The sequence below is a fragment of the Apis mellifera genome, linkage group LG5 (assembly GCF_003254395.2).
Source record: "Apis mellifera strain DH4 linkage group LG5, Amel_HAv3.1, whole genome shotgun sequence".
Taxonomy (NCBI): domain Eukaryota; kingdom Metazoa; phylum Arthropoda; class Insecta; order Hymenoptera; family Apidae; genus Apis; species Apis mellifera.
In genome coordinates this window covers 2266440-2292930 of record NC_037642.1, presented here as the reverse complement: position 1 = coordinate 2292930, position 26491 = coordinate 2266440, and the positions used below count along the sequence as shown (strand labels likewise).

Sequence of the window (26491 nt, the reverse complement as noted above, 5' to 3'; positions counted from 1 at the left end):
AAAAGTGATAAAGTGGTAAAATTCGCAAAACACAAAAGATCAATAGCGATTACAGAATATTTTTGTTTTTTATTAAGCTGAAACTCCAGATTTTTACACGTATATTATTATATGTGTGTATGTAGTAGGATTTGAGTGCGTATATAATTTACATCAGAAATCGGTCCTTTTTGGACAGGAAAAGGTATATATATATACGCATGCGTTTACACGTATGTATTCTGCGACGAAAGAAAGCGATCGAGTCAATTACAGCTTGACGTGATTTTCAACGTGATTAAGCTGACTCTTTCGTTTTCGGGAATTTAATGTGGATACAAGCAAAATATATAAGATACGAGCTGTAGCGTAAATGCATTTAGATTTTTTACATGTCAATACGAAGCCTCCTGTGCCGTTTCGTTAGAATTCTCCCAATTTATAAACGCGCAGATCTTCGACATCACAATACAACACAATAATCACGTAATCAATTCGCAGTTTTTTTTTCTTTCGCCGTAGCATTTTATGTTTTACAAATCATGAATGAAAAGGACAAAAACAAAATGTAAGCAAAAGAAAAAAAAAGAAATACTATTAATAATATGTTTTACAACTTATTAATACAAGAAAACAAATACACATAACACATATACAGATACATGTACACGACACACGAGTAATATACTAGCGCGCGTATATACACGCATTACGAATTCTCGTGAAAAATTGGAGACATGTAAATATATAGAAATAATGCCGTAACTACGAAATTATATGAATAAAGTATTGAAACTGAGTATGAATTTAATTCCATACCTTTCCTAGTTAGTTCTACTTTTAAAAATGTAATTTTTAAAAATTTATTGTAAAATTATTGTAAAAATTGAAAAGTTTAAATTAAGTTATAAGTTTAGCTATTAAAATATTATCGCTAAATCATGTGATAATTTAGTAATAACTATTGATTAGTGAATTATTAAATACAACTATATTCGAAATATATATATATATATACTAATATAAATATATACTATAGATTATTAATTTTTTAGTTTATTAATTTTATTTATATTAATTTTATTATTATTAATTTTATTTATATTATTGTCATATCTTTAAATTATAATAAAATTTTTTATAATAAAATGAATTTTTATGAAGCAAATGAGATTATAATATTTAAATTTACTTATATTATACATTATATTTTTGTGAGTATGTTTAATTTAAATTCAGATATGACAAATTTAAAATATATATATGTCATAACTAAACAAAGAAATTCCAACAAATTATAATAATTAAATTATAATTATAAATTATCATTATCATTAATTATAATCATTTACTAAATTTATATATTTATATTTGCTATAAAAAGAAAAATCACTAAAATATGAAGCTCTCACTTTTAAATATAATAAATATAAATTTAAATTAATTATTATTAATTGATGATAATAATAATTAACTTAACTGGATATAAAATAAATTATATTTTATGATTTTTAAATATTAGATAATTTATAAGACATTAAATATTTAAAATTTATTTGCTCTTTATCATTATATTTTCATATATATTTCTTTAATAATATATATATATAATATATAATAATAATTATAATATATATATAATATATTATATATATATATATATATATATATATATATAACAATTTAAATGCATCGTATATATATTTAAATTATTATTGTTTCTTAACATTTCTATATTTAACATTTCTTAACTTAAACAAAAATATAATCTTAATTAAAAATAATTTTAGAATTTTTTTTATAATAATTTCTTTATAATATATATAAGCTTTAATATATTTTTATAATATATTAAGCTTAATATATAATAGATTTAATAGGATTTAATAAGCTTATAATCAGAAACTTTCATGAATCATATTTTTTTTTCAGAAATGTAAATAAAAAAATTAATTCTTACAATAATATCTTGTTTCTAAATGATGTTATAAATATTTATATTATGCATATAAACATAAGTTAATAGACCTTAAAAAAATATTTTTATTTAAATGTTATAAATTTTTTGTTATAAATTATTATAAATTATTATAACATGTTATAAATTATTTTAATGTAATTCATGAGCAATTACTCGAATAAAAAAATATTATTATATATAAAAATATTATATATTAATTAAATATTTTAAAATGATATAAGATATAAATTTATAACAAAAATTCGAGTATACATAGAATGATTTCGAATATACATCTTTAACATCAAAAAATTTAGAGGTTATGTATAAGAACAATTGCTAGAAAGAACACGTTAATAACATGATCCAACAAGAATTAATGTTTGAATTTAGTTTACTTTTAATTATAGAAAAATAACAAAATGAAAAATCATTGATCGATATTTATGTATTAATTATATATTTAATAATATATATCGAAAAACACTTTTAAATTGTTTATCAGTCAAAAGACTGATAGATATAGGTAAATTTTATTCTTTATTGAAAATTCAATTATAATATTTTCTATATTTTTACAAAATTAATTTTAATTTAATTATTATAATCAATGTGCTGTTTTGTAATAAAATTATAGTGCATAAATAAATATAATGAACAAGTCAATTAATATATTATTTACGAAAATTAATTTGCAAAATTAATTTTGATTATTATAATGAATATTATAATGAATATTATAATATTTCTATAATAACATGATGTTATATAAATAAATAAAATAAGTAAATTACTTTAATTGATATATTATTTAGGAAAATGCCAGATATTAAAGTTACACCTTTAGGAGCTGGTCAAGATGTTGGAAGAAGTTGCATTCTTGTATCAATGGGTGGAAAGAATATTATGTTAGATTGTGGCATGCATATGGGCTTTAATGATGAAAGGAGATTTCCAGATTTTTCATACATAATCCCTGAAGGTCCAGCAACTAATTACATAGATTGTGTGATTATTTCACACTTTCATTTAGATCATTGTGGTGCTCTTCCATATTTTACAGAAATGGTAACATAAATTATATAAATAACATATTGAAATATGTTTTTTTAAGAAATAATTTCATTTATAGGTAGGTTATACTGGACCAATTTATATGACACATCCAACAAAAGCAATTGCACCAATTTTACTTGAAGATATGAGAAAAGTTGCAGTAGAACGTAAAGGAGAAAGCAATTTTTTTACATCACAAATGATAAAAGACTGTATGAAAAAAGTTATTGCTGTTACATTGCATCAATCTGTAATGGTTGATTCAGAATTAGAAATAAAAGCATATTATGCAGGACATGTACTTGGTGCTGCAATGTTCTGGATTCGTGTTGGTTCACAATCAATTGTATATACAGGAGATTATAATATGACACCTGATAGACATTTAGGTGCTGCATGGATAGATAAATGTAGACCAGATTTACTAATATCAGAATCAACATATGCAACAACCATTAGAGATTCTAAGAGATGTAGAGAAAGAGATTTCTTAAAAAAAGTATGTAATAATTAATATTATACATTAGTATCAAATTTTACATAAAGTTGTTTTTTAGGTTCATGAATGTATAGATAGAGGTGGCAAAGTATTAATCCCTGTATTTGCTCTTGGACGTGCACAAGAATTATGTATATTATTGGAAACATATTGGGAACGAATGAATTTAAAAGTTCCCGTGTATTTTGCTTTAGGATTAACTGAAAAAGCTAATAATTATTATAAAATGTTTATTACTTGGACAAATCAAAAAATCAAGAAAACTTTTGTACAAAGAAATATGTTTGATTTTAAACACATAAAGCCATTTGATAAAGCATATATTGATAATCCTGGAGCTATGGTAGTATTTGCTACTCCAGGTATGTTGCATGCAGGATTATCTTTACAAATTTTTAAAAAATGGGCTCCAAATGAAGCAAATATGGTTATTATGCCTGGATTTTGTGTCCAAGGCACTGTTGGACATAAAGTTTTAAATGGTTCTAGAAGAATCGAATTTGAAAATCGACAGATTGTAGAAGTTAAAATGGCAGTAGAATATATGTCTTTTTCTGCTCATGCAGATGCAAAAGGTATTATGCAATTAATACAATATTGTGAACCAAAAAATGTTATGCTTGTACATGGTGAATTTGCTAAAATGGAATTTTTAAAAGAAAAAATAAAACAAGAATTTGGAACTAACTGTTATAATCCTGCAAATGGTGAAACTTGTGTTATCACAACTATTTCCAAAGTGCCAGTAGATGCCTCTTTAGCATTATTAAAAGCTGAAGCAAAAAAATATTCAGCTTTGCCACCAGATCCTAAGCGAAGAAGATTACTCCATAGTGTTTTAATGTTACGAGAAGATGGAGTATGTCTTGTAGATGCAGATGAAGTAATTAAATTATTTTATTTAATTAATATATATTATTAAAAATATAATTTATTATTATTAAAATATAATGATTTAAAATTTTTTTTAAGGTAACAAAAGCTGCAGGAATAACAAAACATGTAGTAAGATTTACATCCACTGTACAAGTAAGAGATCCTGGTCCTGCACATTCAACAACTTTGAAATTATTGCAACCATTGAAAGAAAGATTATCAGGTTGGACAGTTCAGTTAACAGATGGATCAATATCTGTTGAATCCGTTTTAGTAAAAGTAGAAGGTGATGAAGATGATCAAAAAAGTGTATATGTATCATGGACAAATCAAGATGAAGATTTGGGTAGTTATATTTTAGGATTTTTACAAACAATGTTGAATTAAAAAATGACATAAACTGTATTAAAAATAAAAATAATATTCACTTAATTGATAAATGATACATAGAATTTTATATAATGTGTGATATTGCTACGATGAATAGACATTATATATAGATTATAAATTTATTGTAATAAAAATCTTTTTATTATAAATATTATATTATTTATTAATGATCAAAAATTATCATTATAATATAATAGGTAAATTGTTTTATAATTTTTAGTAAAAATAAATTTGATAATTTATAGTAACATTAATTATTTACATTTTTTTTTTTTTATATAAATATTTAAAATATAATTTTTTTAATAATATCAATATAACATAATAAATTTTATACTTTTTAAAATTAAATTATTTCACATTATTTTTATATTGAATACTTTTTTGTGAAAATTAATGTGCATAATTATATTTCACATTAATTTGTATATCAGTTTTTCTTAATCAGTTAATCTTTTCCAGTTAATCTTATGTTTTCTTATTTACATTATGAATATTCATAAAAATCTGATATTCAATGTACTTTTTTATTCCATGCCTTGAAAGCATTAGAATTTTTATTATTATACAATATTTATATATTTATCTATGTCAATTCTCTTTTAATGTCATTCTAAACATTATTAATTTAATTCGAAATAAAATTCCAATGTTAATAATGTTTAGAAATATTTAAAAATGTTTTACAAATGTTTTATAAAATAAATAGTGAAGGAATTCAACAAATGAATCTTTGATAATTTTGTTCTTCAATAAAATTTTCTGTTATTAAATCATACTTTCATTTATTTAAATTATATTTTTGTTATTCCATTAAACATTCATATATTAAAACATTATATTTTACAAGATTATCCTAGAGATACATTATAAAGCTAAATATATATATCTATATTTTTTATATCAAAGATTAATACATAAATACATTTAAAAAAAAAAAAAATATTAAAAAAAATATATATATAATGATATTCAATCTTAAGTACATGAAAACAAATATTGATAAAAACTCTCTAAAGATATTTTACACGAAACAAATATAAATAAGAAAAATAAATAATAAAATAAATAATAAAAAAAATAAAGATAGAATAAAAATTGTTACCAACTATTGAGCATTAAAGATATCTAAAGAATATCAAAACATCTTTCTAAAAGCATGATGTCGCTAATAATCAATTCTTACTTTATTTCTATTTTCTTATGTTTAATCTTTCTTTATTTTTATTTTACTACATTCTAGAAATATTTTTCCAATTTATACTCTATATTCATTTTTCTTTTGCATTTGTTCTTTTTATTTTTATTTGTTTTACAAAATTTATGCCTAAAAAAAAAAATGACTTTAACAACTAGAAATGATTCTAGTTAATTATATTGTTTTCTTTGTCTAATCGAAAAATCAATAAAATATATTCGATCCAATTTTTGTGTTAAGTATTATAAAGTATTATTGAAGTATATTTTTATTCTTATATCATACATATTTTGTATACAAATAATATAATTTTTCGTTTTTAACATTTCAAAAATATTGTATAAATATATTAACATCCTGTATATTTTTCAATTCCTCAAAATTAGAAAGGAAATACTAAAATATTAAATACTAGAAAAATTTCACATGCTATTTCATTATATTCTTTTATATAATGAAAATAAAATATATAATAAAATAAATTTAGAATAATTATACTGACAAATAATAAATAATTTTACTGCCAAAAATTTCAATTTTATATCAAGAGATCAAAATTTGACAGAATACAAAACTATGTATAATTATGTATAAGAATATGTACGTATATCATTATAAAAAAAATATTAGTTATAATATTTAATATTTTTTGTTATGGAATATAAAATTCATATTCTATATCAAATTTATTTTTTTTAACGATATGTATATTTATTTGTTTATTTAAAATAATATAAATATGAATTGATTATGAATTTTTGAAACTTTTATTGAAGCACCAATCAAATCAACAAATACTACTTTCCAGCTAATTAAGCTGTTTTATTTTATTTTCGATTTATCCAATGCAAAATTAAATTACTTATATTTTAATAAATAGATTTAACTAATATTTTTATATTTTCACTTTCATGTTTATTTCGGTATCTAAATTATGCCAGATATATAATAAATTTTTAAAAAAATTTTCAAAAATTTCAAAAATTATGAATGTATTAATATTTTGAATAAATAATCTTAAAATTTAAAACGTATAAAATGTGGGTAAATAACTTACATCGTTCATTATAGTTACAAATTGTTATTGAAACTTATATATAATATAATAACGTGAAATAAAACAATAATCTTTTTAATCTAACTCTAATTTTAATGTAAAATATAAATAAGTACTGCGCTAAAACTTACATGATTTTGTAAATAAACGAAACAATGATATTTTATGAAATATTTAATATATTATAAATAGAGTATTATTGCCTGTTTAGATTATAGTAAAAATTATAACTGTTTTGTAAAAATAAACTAACAAATAAAAACTTTAAAACAAACGTTTTTAAATGCCCCATTTATATACTGATTACTCAATCTTGTTTAAATTTTATATTTAATATTTATTGTTATTAAAATATACCAGATAAGACAATAATTTTAATTATTTTATTTACTATCTTTAGAGACATAAACTTTATAAAAGTTATATGATTTAGAGGAAATAAATAATAATTTTTTGTAATTAGAAAAGATTTCTAAATATTTTCCGTTTTCTATTTTTTAAATGTTTATCGTTTTTGTTTCAAACAAAATAAATATCATTTAAATAACTTTTTACACAAAAAATAATTATTATTTCTATATAATATTTTTCCATATCTATTAAAAATAATGAAAATATTCATAGTTATTGAAGTTATTGTCCTATCCAGAGTATATTTATTAAAATTAATTTGTCAAATTTTCTTCATATTTTATAAAATTAATTATTTGTTTGTATAATTTAAAATTGGCTGTTTAAAATATCTATTGAAATTTTCATATATTATTTTTATATAATAATCATATGAATATAGTCATTTATTGCACATTAATTCATTAATGATTTCAGTTTTGTATACAAATCTTTTAACAATATGAAAATCATCTAAGATTTTGTCTGTTATTGATTAAAAAATAATAATAATAAAGATATTTGAAATATCACTCATATTAGAACATTATGTGTTTCATTAAGTATGATAAAGTATATTTTGTTCTATAAATGATTTTATGAATAATAAATTTTAAATAAACTATGAAGATTTTAAACACATCTGAGTGTTTTACATAACAAAAATAATAATTAAATAACTATTATTCAGTAATTTACAATATAATTTTAATAATTGTTGAATTATGCTTTTTTCTATTAATTGTGTAATTGTAACAAACACCAGCTCTATTTCTTCTTAATGTCTAACTACAAAATTATTTATATTTTTCCTCATATAATAAAATAATATATTTTTCTCATAAGAAACATTATTCATATTTTCATTATTATGTTAATCTTCTCAATGGTCAAATTTTCCATTGATATTTATGTAATGTTGGAGTTTTTGTAATTTTACATGTATTTCCTTTATCAATTGTCTCGATCAATTATGCTGCATTAACGCAGCTTGTTCTTTGAAGTTATTTTTTTCTTGAACCACCCTGAAAAATACATAAAAAAAATTTTACTGTATTATCTAATATGTGCAAAATACAATATAAAAATAATTATTTGTACATTCTCTCCAGCAGATATAAAATAAACAATTCATTTTTTTATTCCATTAATTATTGATTTAATATTCTATAATTTACATAAACTTTGTATATTAAAAATATAAATAATTAGAATATATCTACTGGAAATAAATACTAAAAATATCTAATAAATATCTTATAAAGCTTAAATAATCATTTAAAAAGCTTATATTCATGCTGTTTGAATTTTAAAAAAAAAAGAATTTTAAACAATATATTGTGTTTAAAATATTAATCTTTTATCATTCTCCATTTTTAATATTACAAAATTCAAAAGCAAACAGCATAAACTTAATTATATAACAAAATAATAATAAAATAATAAATAATAATAATAAATAATAATAAAAATTTTTACATAAGCACATTTCTCCTAAATATTGTGGCTGTTAAAAAAAATACACTATGTTATGTCCAACAATATATTTACCATCTGTAAAGAAAGTTAATTAAACATATAAGAGCAAAAGCAATACAAATGTACAAAAATAAAAAAAATAGCAGTGATGAAAAACTATAATGAAAAACTATGATAAAATCAATGGAAAATCACATATTCAATTTGATAGAGCAAACAAAATTTTTTTATATAATAGTGTGTCCTTTACCCCAGTGTTTGTGTTTATAAAAATTGATTCATATGTAGTTATGCATATTCTTTGATATTCATCATTTATACATCATCACTTCATTCGCTGACAATATTATAAATTTTTATTTATTTTTGTATAAATTTTTTATACTTATATTGTATATATTGCATTTTCTATAAACAAAATATTATTATTAATATGTTATAAAATTTTATGATAGACATAATTATATTTTATATTGATATAAATGATATAATGATATAATAATATATTTCACTATATATATATAATTTGATACAATTTAAAAAATATATAAAATTTATTTCCTTTAATGATGTATAGGGACAGACAAGATGCAAGACACAAAATGCATTATGATGATTAAATAAAATATAAAACTAATGAGATCTAAACACTGTGCAACATATTTGAACATATATGTTATAGGCCAGAACTTAAAATAGCTAAAAATAAAAAATTAATGAACATATTTTTAAAAAATTAAGAAATTTGTCAATGAAATATGTACAAAAACAATATAAGAAATATTATATATTGTAATTAATGCTCTATTTATCAATAAATATTAATATATCTAATATTAAATCTAATATTTTATTAAAATATCTTAATAAAATTATATTAGAATTTAATTATAATTCTTAATAGAAATAAACAATTTTTATTCAAATTTATAAATCATATAATCAATATTTTGTATTATATTTACTATTTTTGAAAAAAAAATTATAATCATAAAATATTTAATGTTCATAGTATTTTTTAACATACTATTATGTACAATTTAAATATTGAATAATTACATTTGTTATTTCTTTGCTAAAGAAATGTTACTAGTTGTAAGCAAATAATAAAATAGTGCCCATTAAAATAAAAATATAAATGTTTAATACTACGAAAAATAATGTGTGCGTAAATTATTATTTTAAAATTAACTATTAAATAAGATTATAAATTATAGTATGACCTGGCATAAACTGCTATTAGCAGTTTACTATCAATCCTTTTAAAGGAAGAAAAATTCCAGAATCTCATACTTTGATTTGCATACCTGCGAATCTGCGCCGTTTTGCCATGGATTTCTTAGTGGACTGTCAGAACAATCAAAATAACAAAATTGTTATTTATCGTTATGGTATGAGATTTTATATGTCAAAGCAAATGTTTTTAACAATCGAATCGTGATGAATCGCTGTTATTTTAATAATATCTGCTATTTTAAATAAATCTTGAATATTTTTTTATATTTTATGAAACAAACACTGGGATAATGGGAATTATAAATATATTATTATATGTAATAAATTATTATAATTTATAAAACATTATTATAATTTGCATCAAATTTTCCAAAATAAGATAATCAATGACTCAACATTGCTTCGTAATAATTTCGTAATAACAAATAATTTCATAATAAATTCATAAATTTTTTTAGAAAAAAATAATTTATTTTCTTTTTTAAAAAATATTATGCAATATTAAAAAGAATGCTTACAGCAATCATATTATTTTTAAAACAAAATAAAAAATGCATACATAATATATAAAATGCTATTAGCATATATTTTTATTATGTATATCGCGATTCATAACTTGTAAAACATTCTAAATATTATAGCTTTTATATAAATAAATTATATAAATATTTTTATATAAATAAATTCAATATAAAAAATGTACTGAAATATTAAAAAGTATTATTATTAATTGTTAATTTAATTTTTGATTTAAAAATGAAACATTTAAAGTTAATGTATATACGTATATATATATATATATATATATATATATATATATATATATATATATATGTAAATCGTATTTAAATAATTTTTTAATAAATTATAAAAAATACTATATTAATATACATAAAATAATATAAAAAATGTATAAATATATAATTATAAAACATAATTAATAATTATATATATTATATAATTAATATTTAATATATATAATATATATATATAAAATTTATTGTCTCATATAACTACATATCATTTATAAATATTTTTAATATTTTTATAGACAGCCACAATAAATAATATTAAATTATAATTAAATTATATAATTAAATTATTGAAACCAACAAAAGTAGGTCTACTACAAAATACTGTTCAAATAGACTACTAAATAATATTCTGTAATATTGTAAAATAATAAAAGAGGACTCCAAATTATCACAAGGAATTATTATTGTTTTATATATTATATTGTTTTATGTATTATATAGAGGAATAAAAAAAGTAATTTTATTTTAAATATATTTTTTTATATTTTTTATATATTTTAGATATATTATAAATTTAAAAATTAAGAATAATTGGAAATTTTCACCAATATTATGCAAATTAAAAAATATGCATATACATTTATATTATAAAAGATTTAAAATCAATATATAAAGCAATTAATTATTTATAATTAAAATTAATAAAATATTTATGACATTATTTAAAATAACATTCATTGTAATACTGAGTCCAAACAAAAATATTACATTTTAATAATTAAATGAAGTGCACCTATATAGTAACAGAGCCAATAAGATTTGTTCCTCTTTTCACAATTTTGGAGTTTACCTTCCTTTTTTTCTTGTGCTTTTTATGCTGCTGGCTCATCAATGGATTCCAGCTAGCCTGTGTGTTGTGATCTGTCATATGACAAGATTTGGAGGAGTATTTTGTAGTAAGGGGGCTGTTGTCAATTTCTTGTTGAGACTGAACCAAATTGATGGGCTTGATTATGGAACAATTTGCGAACTCTGTATTCTTGAGAAGAATATTTTCTAATGCAGCTATCAGAGTCTGTGTTGCTAGTGGGGGCTGCATTTCAGATATATTATTATTTTTACTCACCACACAATATATTAGATGACGACAATTTATCAAATTTTTTAATTAAAAAATCAAAAAAAAATTTTCAAAATTGTCGTTTCAGAAATTAATTAAAAATGAAATGATAATCACAATCAAATTATTGATATATATACATTTCATAAAAACATTTTTTCATTTTTTTTATATTTTATTAAAATAATCCACATACCTTTGTACCAAAATAATATATGATCTATAAAATTTCTTTATATTTAAAAAAGAAAAGTTATACTATTATCCTTATATTATTAAAAGATTTACATTTTTGACGTATAAATAAATATAATAAAAACATATATTATTTACAAATATTTTTTTTAAATAATTTAAATTTTTCAAACAATAATAGTAATATATATAAAGAATATTATCTATATTATTTTTTAAAAATTAATAATAAGAAAAAAATTCTTAATATATCATTTTTCTAAATACAAAATTATATACAAAATATCTATAAAATAGCGGTAATAATATATTGATAAATTATAGTTTTATTAGCAGATTTATTTTAATAAATATTAAATAAATATTAAAAAATTTATAATAATTATTATAAATAAGATAATAATTATTAAAAGATTTAATTAAGATTTGTTTTTTAAATATAATCAAATGTAATTATTATAGATGAACTATGTCAAAAATATTAAATACGATAAATAATTGAAATATATATTATATTGAAATTTAAATGAAATTGTATATATAAATATGAATTTAACTAAAATATTCAAGCAATAATACTACATCTGTTAAATTTATAATATTCATTAGATAAATATTTATAAAGAATTAAAATTAAAATTAGATTTCTTTTGTTCTGCTGATATTAGTCCATTTAATAAATATCATTTTTTATAGATAATACTTTGTAAAAGAATATTGATATAAATATTAAAACTGTATTTTAAATAAATTTCATATTTGAAAAAAACTAAAAAAAATAATAAAATTTTATGACACAAGATACATACATTATCAAAGTTTATTTTGTCAAAGTATTTAAATACTTAAGTAACTTTCACAAAATAATATTTATATATGAACTGTTATACTATATAATTATTACATATAGTACAATAATAACAATAAAACGCAAAAATCTATGTTAGTAATTATTTTCACAAATTATAATTAATACATTCAGAATTTTGCAGCATTATTTAATTTTTTACATTTTCGCATTATAGCCATAACTTTTATTATTATAGCTATAACATAAGTTTTTAATTTTTTTATACAAAAGGCACTGGATAAAAATTAATTAAAACACTTACAAAACATTTAAAATCAATGTATACTAACCTCAGAATTAGAGCATTCAGAAGTAGGTGGCCCATTTAATGTTGGTTGTTCTGAACTGCTACAACCGTCATGAACTTCACTCTAAAATTAATAGAGCATTTTAATGATATATTTCATTAAATTTATTCTATTTGTTTAAAAATTTTTTTTTTGTATATTATGTAATTCGACGATTTTAATATTATATTGATAGATGTATAAATATGTATAAATATCATTTTATATATTTTTTATAATTTAAAAATCTTTATTTTACTTTTCTACTTTTCTATTTTCTTTATTTTACTTTTATTGTCAAATATCTTATATTAAATTCACATATAATAAAAAAAATGTATAAATCATTTAAAACAAAAAATAAATCTCTAACAATTATCTATATACATATATATAATACCTTAAGTTGTGACATTTTTTGATGAAGTTGTGTAATGACACACTGTAATTTCTCCAATTCTACTTCTACTGTTGCTCTTTTATTACATTCTATTAGAAGTTCTTCTGATAATCGTGCTTTTTCCTATAACATCAGATTTATCATATATTTTTCAATATACTTCAGATAAATATAATTTTATATTTATTTACCTCTTGAAGTTTTTCTAATGTAGCTAGATCCTGAGTGTTTGTTTCATTCAATTTTGGTGTAGATCTAAGTGCCAATAATTCGGCATTAGTTTGTTCTTTAAAAAATTCAGCATCTTTTAATCTGGTTTCCAATTCTACTACTTTATCTTGTAACTATACAAATATAAAATAATCATTTATTTACCATTATTTTATATATTTTATTATTATTTATTATTTTTATATATTTATATTTTTTTACAAATAAAAAATAATATTAGATATATTTTTAATATATTTTTTAACTTACATTTTCATGAATATTTAATTTATTCAAAAGATCATTCAATTTAATCCTAAGAGTTGCTATCTCATTTTCTTTCTGTCGAAGTTGAGACATCCATCTTGTTTCTTCTGATTCTACATGACTTTGAAGTTTATTGAGCATACCTTCCTATAAAATTTTGAATATATTTGTAATTTAAATTTAATAAAAATGTATCATAAATATAAAAAAAAATATAAAAAAAACTTACTGTATCATCAATAATTTGTTTATAATGTGAAACCATATCTTGCAAATTTTTATTTTGTTTTTCTAATTCTGAATGAGTATCAACTGTATTTTTCTTTTTCAATTCAGTTAAAACTATATTCACTTTTTGTTCATAAATTTTGAGCCATTGATCATATGACTTTTCAGATATTTTTATTTCAGGAAATATCCTTTGTAATAAAGTCTTTGTTAATTCTTCTTGTTCAATTTTTAATTTTTGTGTAACTTCCTAAAAATAAATAAATAATTGTTATAAAAAATTTTAATATTTTATTAAATAAAAAAAATAAATTTTTATATAACGATTAAATATTACAATTTATTCAATTTTATGTAAAAAATAAAAAAAAATAATAATTTTAAATTTTGAAAAAAAAAGAAAATAAAAATTAGCATAAATAAAATGGGGACTTACATCAAAGTTACTCCCATTATTATTACATTTAACACGCAATTCGGCAGCAGAAAGAGCTTCCATCACTTTCCAGTTTTTAATACGCAATTCCTGTTCCAATCATAAATAAATGAAATAAGTTATGAGATAAATATTTCATATGAATAAATATTTAAATAATATTTTTAAAATTTAAAAATAAAAAAAGATTGGCAAAGTGATGGAAGTGTTACATACAAATAACAAAAAAATGTTTTTTTGCGAAAAAACAATAAAAATGAATTCACACGAACATATAAAAAAAATTAATAATTTAATTCGATATTTATATAACAATTTAACTATTTATATATTGATTGTGATATATATACACAATATATTGTGATTTATATTGTAACTTACATTATTTTTGGATCTTTGTATTTCTAAGTCATTATTTAAACTTGCCACAAGACTATATTGATTATTTATATCACTTCGTAATGCATCAACTTGTGCATTTAATTGATTAAGTTCTGTTTCTTTATGTGTTAATTCAGTTTTTAATTCATTTAATTGACTTTCCTTTTGAGCCAACCTTTAAAATATAAATATAAATAATTCATATATCATCTAATCAAAAAATATATGTTAAATTATTATAAAATATAAACATACAAATTAGTTTGTTCTACAAATTGTATGCTCTTTTGAACATTATCATCAATTCCATTTTCTCGGCCTTCTGCAGCTGGACGTTCAGTAGTTGCTGCTAATTGAGAAGCTAATGATTCATTTTCTTCTTGTAATTGTTTAAGTTGTTTTTGTAAGTCTGCAAGATTTGTGAGCTGAAAAAACATTATATTTATTTCCAATTCAATATTTTATGTACGTACTAATATTTAAATGAATAATACCTGCATAGAAAGTGTATTATTTTCTTCTTGCAATCTTGTAAGTTGCAATTGCATTTCATTTAATTGTTTTTCATTATTTTGTAATCTATTTATCTCAATTTTCAATGTTTTCATTTCATGCATTGTTTCATTTACATTTTTGAGTTCACCATGTGTTTTTTCTAATTCATTTCGAGTTTGTTTTAATTCTTCTTCTAACTTTTCCATATTTAATTGATAAGTATTAACGTCACTTTGAGCTTTTTTCAAACTTTCTGTTGTCTTGTCAAATTTATCTTTTACAGTATCTAAATTCTTCTGTACTGTATCTAGTTGTATTTCCAACTGTGTTATATTTTCTGTTGATTGTTTTAATTCAGTTTGTACATTGTTAAGTTGTTCTTGAGATGTTTTCAACTCTTCTTCTTTGTTAACAAGTTCTTCTTGAGATATTTTTAACTCCTCTTCTTTGTTAACAAGTGTCATTTTAAGAGCTGTAATTTCAGCTGCCTCAAATTTCGCTTCATTCATTGAATGTGACAGCTCAGATTTTAATTTCATTAATTCAGATTGAGTTTTATTTAATTCTGTTTTTAATACTGAAGCATCATTAGCTTCTGCTTTTACAGCATTTAATTCGCTTTGTAATGAGTTGACTTGTTTTTGAAGATCTTGTTCATGACGATGAGCATTCTTTAATCTATGATCTAAATCAGCATGTGCACGATGAGATTCCTAAACAAAAATAAATAAAAATTTTATAATAATTGTAAAAATTTATTTTTATTTATTAAATAAAATTTTAATTAAAACTTATGAATTCAATTACAAATACAATTTTTTCTCACCTCAAGTTGTCTAGCAACATCTTGTAATCTATCTCCAGCTTCTTTAAAATGTTGCAATTGTCCTTCTGAATGCATTAATTGACCTTGCATAAGCCCTAATTGTTGTCTTAACATTTCTATTTCAGCAGTACTACTCTCACAAGTTGCTTGTAATTCACTTTGTAATTCTTGTACTTCTACATGCTTTTGAGCTAATTGTGCTTTTAATGCATTTTCATTTTCACGCATTTGTGCAAATTGAACTTCCATTTGTTTACGTTGTGCTATCAATTCTTGTTGTAAATGACCTTGAGTTTGTCCTTGATCTTCTTGCATTTTATGAATAATTGCAGCATTTTCATTTACTTTTGTTTGCAATTGTTCAATCTGTCTAGTAAATCCTTGTTTTTCAGCAGCATGACTTTCCAAAATATGTTGCATACGAGTATGTAATGTTTGAGTTTCTGTACATTTAGCATTTAATGCTTCTTCTAATTGTCTTACATTAGCTGATAATCTAGATCTTTCAGAATTCAATTCAGCTCTTAATTCTTTCAGTTTATTTTGAAATGCAATATTTGCTTCATGTTCATCAGCTAAAGCCTTTTCTTTTTCTGCCAATTGTTTTTTTAATTTAATAACTGGATCTGCACGACCTTCTGTCCATTCTGAATGTTCTGAAGGATTATCCATTTGCTTATTTAAAAGTTGATCAATGAGAATTTGTATTTCAGAACGACTAAGTTCAGCTTTTTGAACCAAAGGCATTAATAAAGAAACATTAACAGCATCTTTATCTCCACCTAAAATAAAATGAAAAAAAATGAAAAATTTAAAAAATTCTATTAGAAGGACTGGAAAAGAAATCCATTATTTTTGGTTTTAAAAAGTTTTATTATTATATCTTACTATATAAATTTTTAAATATTAATTCAAAAATATAGTTTTCTTTTTTTTTAAACAATTTCTTATCTATGATCCATTTTTCAAATCCATTTTAAAAAAATTTACAAGTTTTGAATTATATATAACAATAATGGATTTATTTCAACATCTTTAATATATATAATGAATATTTAATAATATAAATTATTTTACAAAAATATTAACAAAATACATAGGTATAATAAGAATTAAATAAAGGAAAAAAAATTAATAGCAGTCTTATATATAAATTTTTTAAATTAATTAATTAATTGCAAAAAATGAATAAAATAATCAATTTACCAATTTGTGCTAAAATATCATTTTTTTTCTTTGCTTTTTTAGATTCCTTGTTCATTGATTGAGTAAAGGGTATAGTATCTTTCATGAATTCTTTTGCATCTTTAATTGAAATTTCTTTCTGTTCTTTAATGTCTTTTATAGAATCTTTATTAAGAACTGGTACATTAATATTAGTAATTGTTTCTTTTTTTTCTTCTTTAACATTTTCATCCTTTTTTTTTATTGATTCTTTTATACTTTTTTTTGATTTTGTTGGAGTTTCCTTTGGAGATTTATTCACAACTGACTCAGATTGACCAATTTGTTGCAAATTCTCTTTCTGTTCAACAAAAATATATATATACTTTAAAATTGACAAAAATATTTAAATTTTATTATAATTATTTTGAAAACAAACATAATAACTATATATTAAATTATTTATTAATAAAATTTTATAAACAATATACACACAAAATACATAACAAAAAAGATAAAAAATTAAAATAATCTGGTACTATATTAAATATTTTAGTAAACAAATATATAATATATCAATTTTAAATTAATATTTAAACTCCTCTTTGATTACAAATATAAAAATATCTATAATTAATTTATAATACATTAATTTATAGCATTAAAATTGGCTAAAAAATATAATATATAAATAAATTTAAAAATGTTTTAATAATATAAAATAAGCATTACACAAACCTATATAGCTTTTGTAAAAGCAGCAAGCTTTGCAAAATATGAAAAATGAATGAAATGTACATGAGATAAAATATTCTACCAAAAGCAGTTCACTCACACTATGACTCCGTATGAGTTCGAGGTCATCCTTTGGTTGAATGAGGTCAAAATGATTAGCTTCAGCCGAAAGAGGTTGTGAAGAACTTAATTCAGTCACAATAACCAATGGCTCATCTTTATTTACAAGAATTGGCTTTACCTTTTCATGCTTGCTTTTCTTCTTACTTCCTTTGCTACCCTCCTATGATTTCAATGCATATATAAAATGTTTCCCATACATTGAAATAAAAATAATATAAACAAAAAATTTTTACTTTTACAATAGAAAATGTATATAATATTATTTTACATTATATTAAAATGGACATATACATTATATATTTTAATTTGTGTATGTATGCACATATGTGTATCTTGAGGCACATATTTTATGCAGAAACATAGATGTTAATGTTTTTTAATACTGTAATATCAGAAAAATATATATTTTGTGTGTGTGTATGTGTGTTTTTGTCTTAACATATCCATATTATATAAAATACTTGTATTTTAAAAAAAAATCAAAATAATTAATATGCATAATATTAAACATAATAAATATAAATCATAGATTTCACCTTAAAATTGTATTTATTTTGATTTCTTGCCAAACAAATGTACCTGAAATTAATAAATCTATTGTATTATCAATAATACTATATTTTACTTCATAAGAAAAATAAAAAGGAAAAAACAATTTAATCATTATTTTTTAACATATTAAAATTCATATAATAATTATAAAAATAGCAATATCTTCATATTATCTAACTAAATCTAAGTATATAAAGATCATTAGACATTAATATTAATACATTAATATTAATACATTAATAATTTAAAAATATATAATTTTGAAAATATAAATATATTTGCAAAAAAACATTTTTTATGAAATTTAAGTTTATATTCTTTTCTTATTTTACTTCATATAAAATAAAATATATAAATATAAAATATAATATATGAAACAGTTATTTATAAAAATTAATCTTAAAGTCCTAGAACTGTTTATTAATGAGCAATATATAAAAAATGAACTTTTGTCTTAATTAATTTATATTGTTAAATCACTATTCCATTAAAAATTATTCATTTAATTCACAAATTTTTTATTGCTTTTCATTTTCTAAATATTAAATATTTATTGAGGTTAATGATATTATTGATATACTTTACTATTAATGATTATATATTGATTTTATTATTTCAACTATAATTTAAAATAACTTACCATGGCATAATTTTAATTATGTTAAATAGATTTTAAAAATTAGAAAATTATATAATTAAAACATACTATGTAAAAAATTTAATTATATAAACATATTTAAAAATATTTTTTACTATAATATATACATATATATATATGCATGTAACAAGTGCTAATCACTTTTAAATATTGTGTGTGTATGTGTATTTGTTTATGTAAAACCTTACAATATAATTTGCTTCCAAATTTTTTTTTTTTTTTTTGAATAACAAGATTTCTTCTTAAAAAATTAAACAAATTTAATTTTGTACAACTAAAAATAAAAAAAAAATTTTTCAAAAGAATAAATGTCCATTTCAATATAAGGTATATAAAATTTAATATATATAAAATTAATTTGATTTTATAGGGAAAACATTATTTGAATTTTTACATTGATATAGGAGTGTGCAATTATTTTAATTTATTTTCAACTATTATAGAAATTAAAAATTAGAAAGAAAAATTATATTGAGAAATAAAGTGATAAATAATTATTATTATATATGTAATCATTATTAAATAATTAATATTTTTATAAATGTCACTGAATTATAGGTTATTTTATAGGTTATTTTATAGCATAGAAATAATGAAGAATATATATTAGTAATATAATATTAGTTAATATTTAAATATCATACAAAAAATTTTGCATGTTATTAAACAATAAAATATTATAATTAGTTTTATGGTTTGGATAACATCTAGAAATATAATACATCATGAATAATAAGACCTTAAATGACATACAGGTTTGACATACAATATGTAAGCATACCATATTTCATGCATGAAAATGTATGAAAACGCAAGATTGAAAAAGCGCATGTGTATATTTTTATTTTTATAAATATTTATATATATATATATATAAAATATATTTATATTATATTTTATATTATATATATAAAATATATATAATATATATATAAATATGCAATAATTATTCATAAATATGAAAAATACAAATATGTAAAAATTAAATAAACTTTGCTATAAATTTTTAATCAAAATTCAACAATATATTTTTTAAAAATATTTTTTAAAATTTCTTTAACTTTTTAAATAAAAAAAAAATTAATATAATTCAAACTTTTTATAAAATAATATAAAATGAATAATTTTTTATTTATAAAAAATTATTTATAATTTTAAATTTATTTCAAAAAAATATAGATTATGATCTTAATTAAATCTAATTGTTTTATATATCTAGCATGAAAATAATAATGTACATAAATCAAAATTTTTATGGTATGATAATTATTTACATAAAATGAAAACATGAATATAATCAAATATTTAATAAGTACTTACTCGTACTAATGGTTCTAATGGTAATATTTGAGGATTTTCTTCAAACTGTACATGTTCTTTTTCTTCTTTATCCTCCTTTTCTTCCTTTTCTTCTTTCTTTTCTTTTACTTTTTTCCCTGCCTTATTTTTATGTTTTTTTTCTTTACTTTTATCTTTTTTACCTATAATATTATTATAAGTGCTATATTTATTAATCTTATATTCAATCTAAATAATTATAATGTAAATTATATAAATTAATTTTATAATTAATAATTAATAATAAAAATTAATTCTTAATAAAATATAAAGGAATTTAAAATAATTAATTTAATATTATTTGTATTAAATTATAATATTACATATTATATTAAATATAATAATATAATAAATATAATTTTAAATCATTATCTTTAATATGAAAATATATTTATAAATTACTTTATAAATTAAATTTATTTAAAATACTTAATAATACATACTTAATAAAAGATCATCAGGAAGTTTTCTTTGTTCTGCTATTGCCTCTTCATAAGATTTTTCTTTTATACCAAACATTGATACTAAAACAATAACTGCTGCAGAGATAACTACTACTGCTACATATACCAATCCTGTTTGAACATCCATTTTATATATATACTTATGTCTGCAAGAATTAAATAAATTTATTATATCATAAAGATTATTTAAGATTTTTTAAATTTATTTCATAATAAAAAAAATTAATTTAATAATATACTATACAATATCATTGATTTTTTTTTATAACATTATATAATTTTTATCACAATTTAATTATGATATACTTATGGTGTTATATTTTAATTGTTTTTTTTTTAAATATACGCATTATTGACAATATATATAATATGTATTTATATATTTTTTTAATTCAATTTATATTATTAACTAATTCTATAAATATATTTTTTGTGTATATATTTCTAGAATTTATATATCAATAATGTAGTATATAAAATAATATATATATACACATGTATATACATGTATATAATGTGTATACAGTATATAATATATATATGTATGTATGTATATATATATATATATATATATATATATATATACACACACATATACATACATATACACACACACAGTGTTTTATAATAAGATTATTTATTAACTAAAAGTTTTAAAAAATAGTATAATGAAAATGACATATGGGTGACAAATGGGTCATCGACATAATCACTGAAGATGAGTCAAGTTTCTTAATATTAAATCACTAATTGGTAGAGCCGGCAAAATGATTTATATTGTACTAACATTTCATTAAAACAATAGAATTAACAAACTTGATAAACTTACACTTCTCACCAAAAATCAGTCGATTGCTTCCACTAAGGAATGTGAAATGAACAACGTAATGTTTGTCTACAGAGAATCACGACAAGAATTCACACACGACTTCTCAAGATTATGGCGGCCGGACGTACAGATAAGTATACGTGTTCGAAGCCACGCCTATCAAAACACCCGTTTTCTGATTGGTGGCAGCTTCTGCCACGTATGCAAAACATTGGTACAAACGAGAACAAAATTCATCTACGAATTTCGTTAATTGTCAATGACAATTAACCACGGTAAATGATTGATAATTCATGATAACTTACATACTACACAACATGCAAGAGTTAACGTATTTGTGTGACACTGTGTCAATTTTACATACTAAACAAGCTGACCAACTTAGTAAAACATAGAGTTTGATTATTTTATGATTATAGAATTCTATTCTAAATGTATTTTATGTAAAAACAATGAAATATTTTATATATTTGTACTTACACTAAATTTTTAATAAAACTTTTTTAATAATAAAAATAGTAATATATTTATTTAACGATTTAATTTTATTGTAATTTATAATCAACTTTTTAACATATAGAAAAATATGGTATTTTTATCCCACGCTTATCAAAGTATATAAGTATATTAAGTGTAATAAAAATTTTATTGGAATGTCTGTTTGCTAATCTGAAAATAATATAAAAAATCATAAAGTTTAATGTTAACTATATGATTATAGACTTTGTTTTAACAAATAGATATTTAATGTTCTCTATTTATACAATCTTAATCAATTTTTATTATTATATAACATTTTTTAACAAACAGTATTATGCGCTTTATATTTCTAATATAAACTAATAATAAGAAGACGCATGATACTCGAAAATAATCAATAAAATGAATGTTTAAAAATTTGAAAAATGAAATATGCCATTTTTTTTGTTGCTTTTTAATGTATAAAAGCATTGGCAGTATTTCAAAATTATTGTATATAAATTTTCTGATTATTGGCATAAAATATTTTTTTTTACTGTATTACATAAACATTATAATTGTACCGCAAATCGATAAATATACGTTTTCCACAAAACGTTATTTATCATTTATTAGAAGTTTATTTTAAAAATTGCACGAAATTTTTCATTTATAAATTTTTCTTTTTCTTATGATAAAAAAAGATTTCAATATTATTAGGAAATGTTCATGCAACTGCTCGTGCTTCAGGCAAAAAGCTTTCCCAATATTTAATAAGTTGATTTTGATATTGTAACATAGATTCCAAATATTCCGTTAATTGCTTTTTAAAGTCTTCTACTCTTACTAATTCAAATCGTTCGAGTTCTTTTTTAATCATTTTTGAAATATTATCAAATTCTTCTTGCCCTCTATCAACTTTTGCTTCCCATTCTATTACTTCAGTAGCAGCTTGACTTGTTTTGTCAGTTCTTCCAGATTGTTCTAATCTTGCTTTTTGTTCTCGTTTCTTATTTAGCATCATTTGAGCATGTTGCCAATTTTGAAAAACTTTTACTCTTTCATGAAATACATCCTAAAATTAATAAGAGTTTAAACTATATAATAATTAAAATTTAAAAACTAAATTGAGAAATGTAAATTGATCACTAACCTTTATTGCTCCAATAAGTGCAACATAATCTCTTAACATCTCTCCAAATTGATAAAGATCACTGTTACTTTGTGCTCTTCTGATTACTTCTACTTTTTCTAAAGTTTCAGCTAGTTGAGCTAATGCCCTTCCCAAAGATGCTCCTGGTTCACCATGACCAAGAACTGCGATAGATCTTGCTGTTGCACCAGTACATGTTGCTAATTCTCTTCTTTGATTAGTTAAAGTATCTACAGCAGAATGTAATGCACGTAGTTGAACATCGAGAGAATCAATTTGTGATGTCTTTTCTTCAAACCACTAAAAAAAAAAAATTAAAAATACACAAATATATAAAGATACAGGATATTCAGGTAAAATAAAAAGAAAATTTAGGCGATTTTAAATATTAAAATAAACACAAAAATTAATATGATGGAAATAGAATCTCATTTTACATTTTTTCATTTCATTTAAAATCAACTTGAAAAATTAATTTGAAATTTTAACTGATATTTTTGCATATTAATTTTTATGAATATTTTAGTTTCTATAATCGCCTTTTTTTTATTTCATCCGAATACTCTGCATTAAAAAATATTTGTTATAATTAATTAAATAAATAATTAAATAAAAAATATTTTATAATATATATATATATATATATATATATATATATGTGATGCAAAATAATAGTTATAAAATTTTTTAATTTTACTTTATCAGTTTCATCCATTTTATATGTTATCTTATTAACAGTTTCTCCAACTTTGTTAAAAAGCCTCATTACACCTTTACCACTAAGTGCAGATGTATTAGTAGCTTTAGGTAATTCCATATCTGTTTGAAATATACATAAAATCAAATATATGATAATATTTAAGAAAATTATTTTATTTTACACTATAACTTACCAGCTTCTAAAAATTCTCTAAAATCAGGATCAACACTAAGTACTGGATGAGCTGCAGTTCTATTTAAATATCTTTCAAGTGCTGCTCTGCGTTTTTCAATAAATTCTGTAGAACTAGAATTTTGTTCTTGATTCTTATCACCAGACATTTTAATTTTGGTTGTTCCTAAATATAAAATATTTATTTTATTAAATAATATAATAAAATTAATTAATATAATATAATATAATAAAATATAATATTATCTATTATAAAATATCTTTTACCAATGACACTTTTCTCTGGAGCAGGTGGAATTATTCTGCCATTTCTAAGATATTTATCTGTTAATTTGTCATGGAGACCAAGAAAATCACTAAAACGTCTAATAACACTAAAATTTCTTTTTCTAAATATTGGCATATTTGTTTTTGTTTCAACTTTATAAGCAACATAAGCACCCATTCCATCTCCTATTTTTTGAGGAGAAGTAACTGTAATTTTTAAAAAAACATCGGAAGAATCTGTGGATACCTATAAAATATATATATGATATATATTTTTTTTCAACATTTTGTTATTAATAATTAATAATTTAAAATATACCATATCAGTTGATTGAGTTTGCATAACATTTGTTGATAATATATCTGTATTATCATTTATGGGAACATCATGAAGATCTCCTATATCAGTACTCATTGGTCCCAATGGTGAATTTAATGGTCCTGGTGCAGGACTTGATACTGATGAAAATGAATTTTCTTCTGGCACATCTCGCAAAGTCAATTTTGGTAATTCCGTTTGGATAGTAGATACTCCGTTATATGGAGGTGAATCTTCCAATTGACTTTGATCCTACACATTTCAAAAATTAAATTTTCTTTTAAAAAATGTAAAAAAACAAATATAAAACAATTTTTTTTAAGTCAATATTGATAACAAGTATATATTATATTTATTATAAAAATAAATTTTTAAAATTAATTTATAGGTTGTGAAATTTTTATATGCACATGTTTAAAAACAATATAAAAAATACCTGTACTGCTGATGCAAAAATATCTTCATCATCATCATCTAAATCATCAACTTTTGTTTCGTTAGTATCAAATAGTGGCGGAGATTCTTTTATATCAGCCATCTTAACAATTCTGTCAATTTACTGAGAAATGTAAGTATATACTGGGATCGGCCCCCTAAGTATTATATGCCAACGTCAATTGCTATCTAAGACTATCGTATTTCTCACAGAATCTATATTTGTGCTTTATAAACTTTCTAATTTATGTTTTCTACACATTCACATATTAATATAAAAGTCACATAAATGATAAAATATAATATATAAACAATAAATTAATAATTACGTTATTATGAAGGCGTCTACTGACGAAGTCGGTTAGTTGCGGTTGGATGAAAAAATGCATTATGTACTGTTTCATTCACAATAAATTGTTATCGTCTAGTGATGAATTTGTAGCGGCATATTTAAAAATAATAAAAGAAAGAATGATTTTATTATATCTAATTATTTTCTAAATAATATTATTATATTTTTGAAAATCAAAGAT

General features: G+C 20.2%; 3 protein-coding genes across 10 annotated transcripts; 1 reads left to right on the top strand and 2 right to left on the bottom strand.

The window, feature by feature from the left end:
* The first annotated feature begins 2260 nt into the window (after positions 1 to 2260).
* LOC100576359 (integrator complex subunit 11) lies at positions 2261 to 4909 on the top strand. Its single transcript, XM_016912442.2, has 5 exons — positions 2261 to 2465; positions 2755 to 3007; positions 3072 to 3494; positions 3553 to 4377; positions 4467 to 4909. The coding sequence occupies exons 2-5, from the start codon at positions 2759 to 2761 to the stop codon at positions 4755 to 4757; spliced, it is 1788 nt and encodes a 595-aa protein (XP_016767931.1). The 5' UTR covers positions 2261 to 2465; positions 2755 to 2758; the 3' UTR covers positions 4758 to 4909.
* A 3182-nt stretch (positions 4910 to 8091) lies between these two features.
* Positions 8092 to 22793, bottom strand: LOC409414 (kinectin). Of its 7 annotated transcripts, XM_026441076.1 has the most exons (18): positions 22434 to 22793; positions 21584 to 21750; positions 21123 to 21283; positions 18570 to 18752; positions 17777 to 18095; positions 16571 to 17352; positions 15744 to 16457; positions 15505 to 15674; positions 15250 to 15424; positions 14869 to 14958; positions 14434 to 14682; positions 14208 to 14351; positions 13919 to 14071; positions 13728 to 13850; positions 13331 to 13411; positions 11726 to 11968; positions 10192 to 10231; positions 8092 to 8430 (listed from the first exon to the last, which is right to left on the bottom strand). In XM_026441076.1, exons 2-18 carry the CDS (start codon positions 21729 to 21731, stop codon positions 8387 to 8389), a joined length of 3819 nt encoding a protein of 1272 aa, XP_026296861.1. In that variant the 5' UTR covers positions 21732 to 21750; positions 22434 to 22793; the 3' UTR covers positions 8092 to 8386. The 7 variants fall into 7 exon arrangements, with proteins under 7 accessions (XP_026296861.1, XP_026296862.1, XP_026296863.1 ...); XM_026441077.1 differs by lacking the exon at positions 10192 to 10231 and having other exon boundaries at positions 11669 to 11968; XM_026441078.1 differs by lacking the exon at positions 10192 to 10231.
* A 782-nt stretch (positions 22794 to 23575) lies between these two features.
* LOC725492 (sorting nexin-2) lies at positions 23576 to 26406 on the bottom strand. Of its 2 annotated transcripts, XM_026441072.1 has the most exons (8): positions 26288 to 26406; positions 25960 to 26212; positions 25524 to 25775; positions 25205 to 25451; positions 24939 to 25103; positions 24743 to 24864; positions 24046 to 24345; positions 23576 to 23967 (listed from the first exon to the last, which is right to left on the bottom strand). In XM_026441072.1, the coding sequence occupies exons 2-8, from the start codon at positions 26059 to 26061 to the stop codon at positions 23620 to 23622; spliced, it is 1536 nt and encodes a 511-aa protein (XP_026296857.1). In that variant the 5' UTR covers positions 26062 to 26212; positions 26288 to 26406; the 3' UTR covers positions 23576 to 23619. The 2 variants fall into 2 exon arrangements, with proteins under 2 accessions (XP_026296857.1, XP_026296856.1); XM_026441071.1 differs by having other exon boundaries at positions 25960 to 26399.
* Positions 26407 to 26491: the final 85 nt, after the last annotated feature.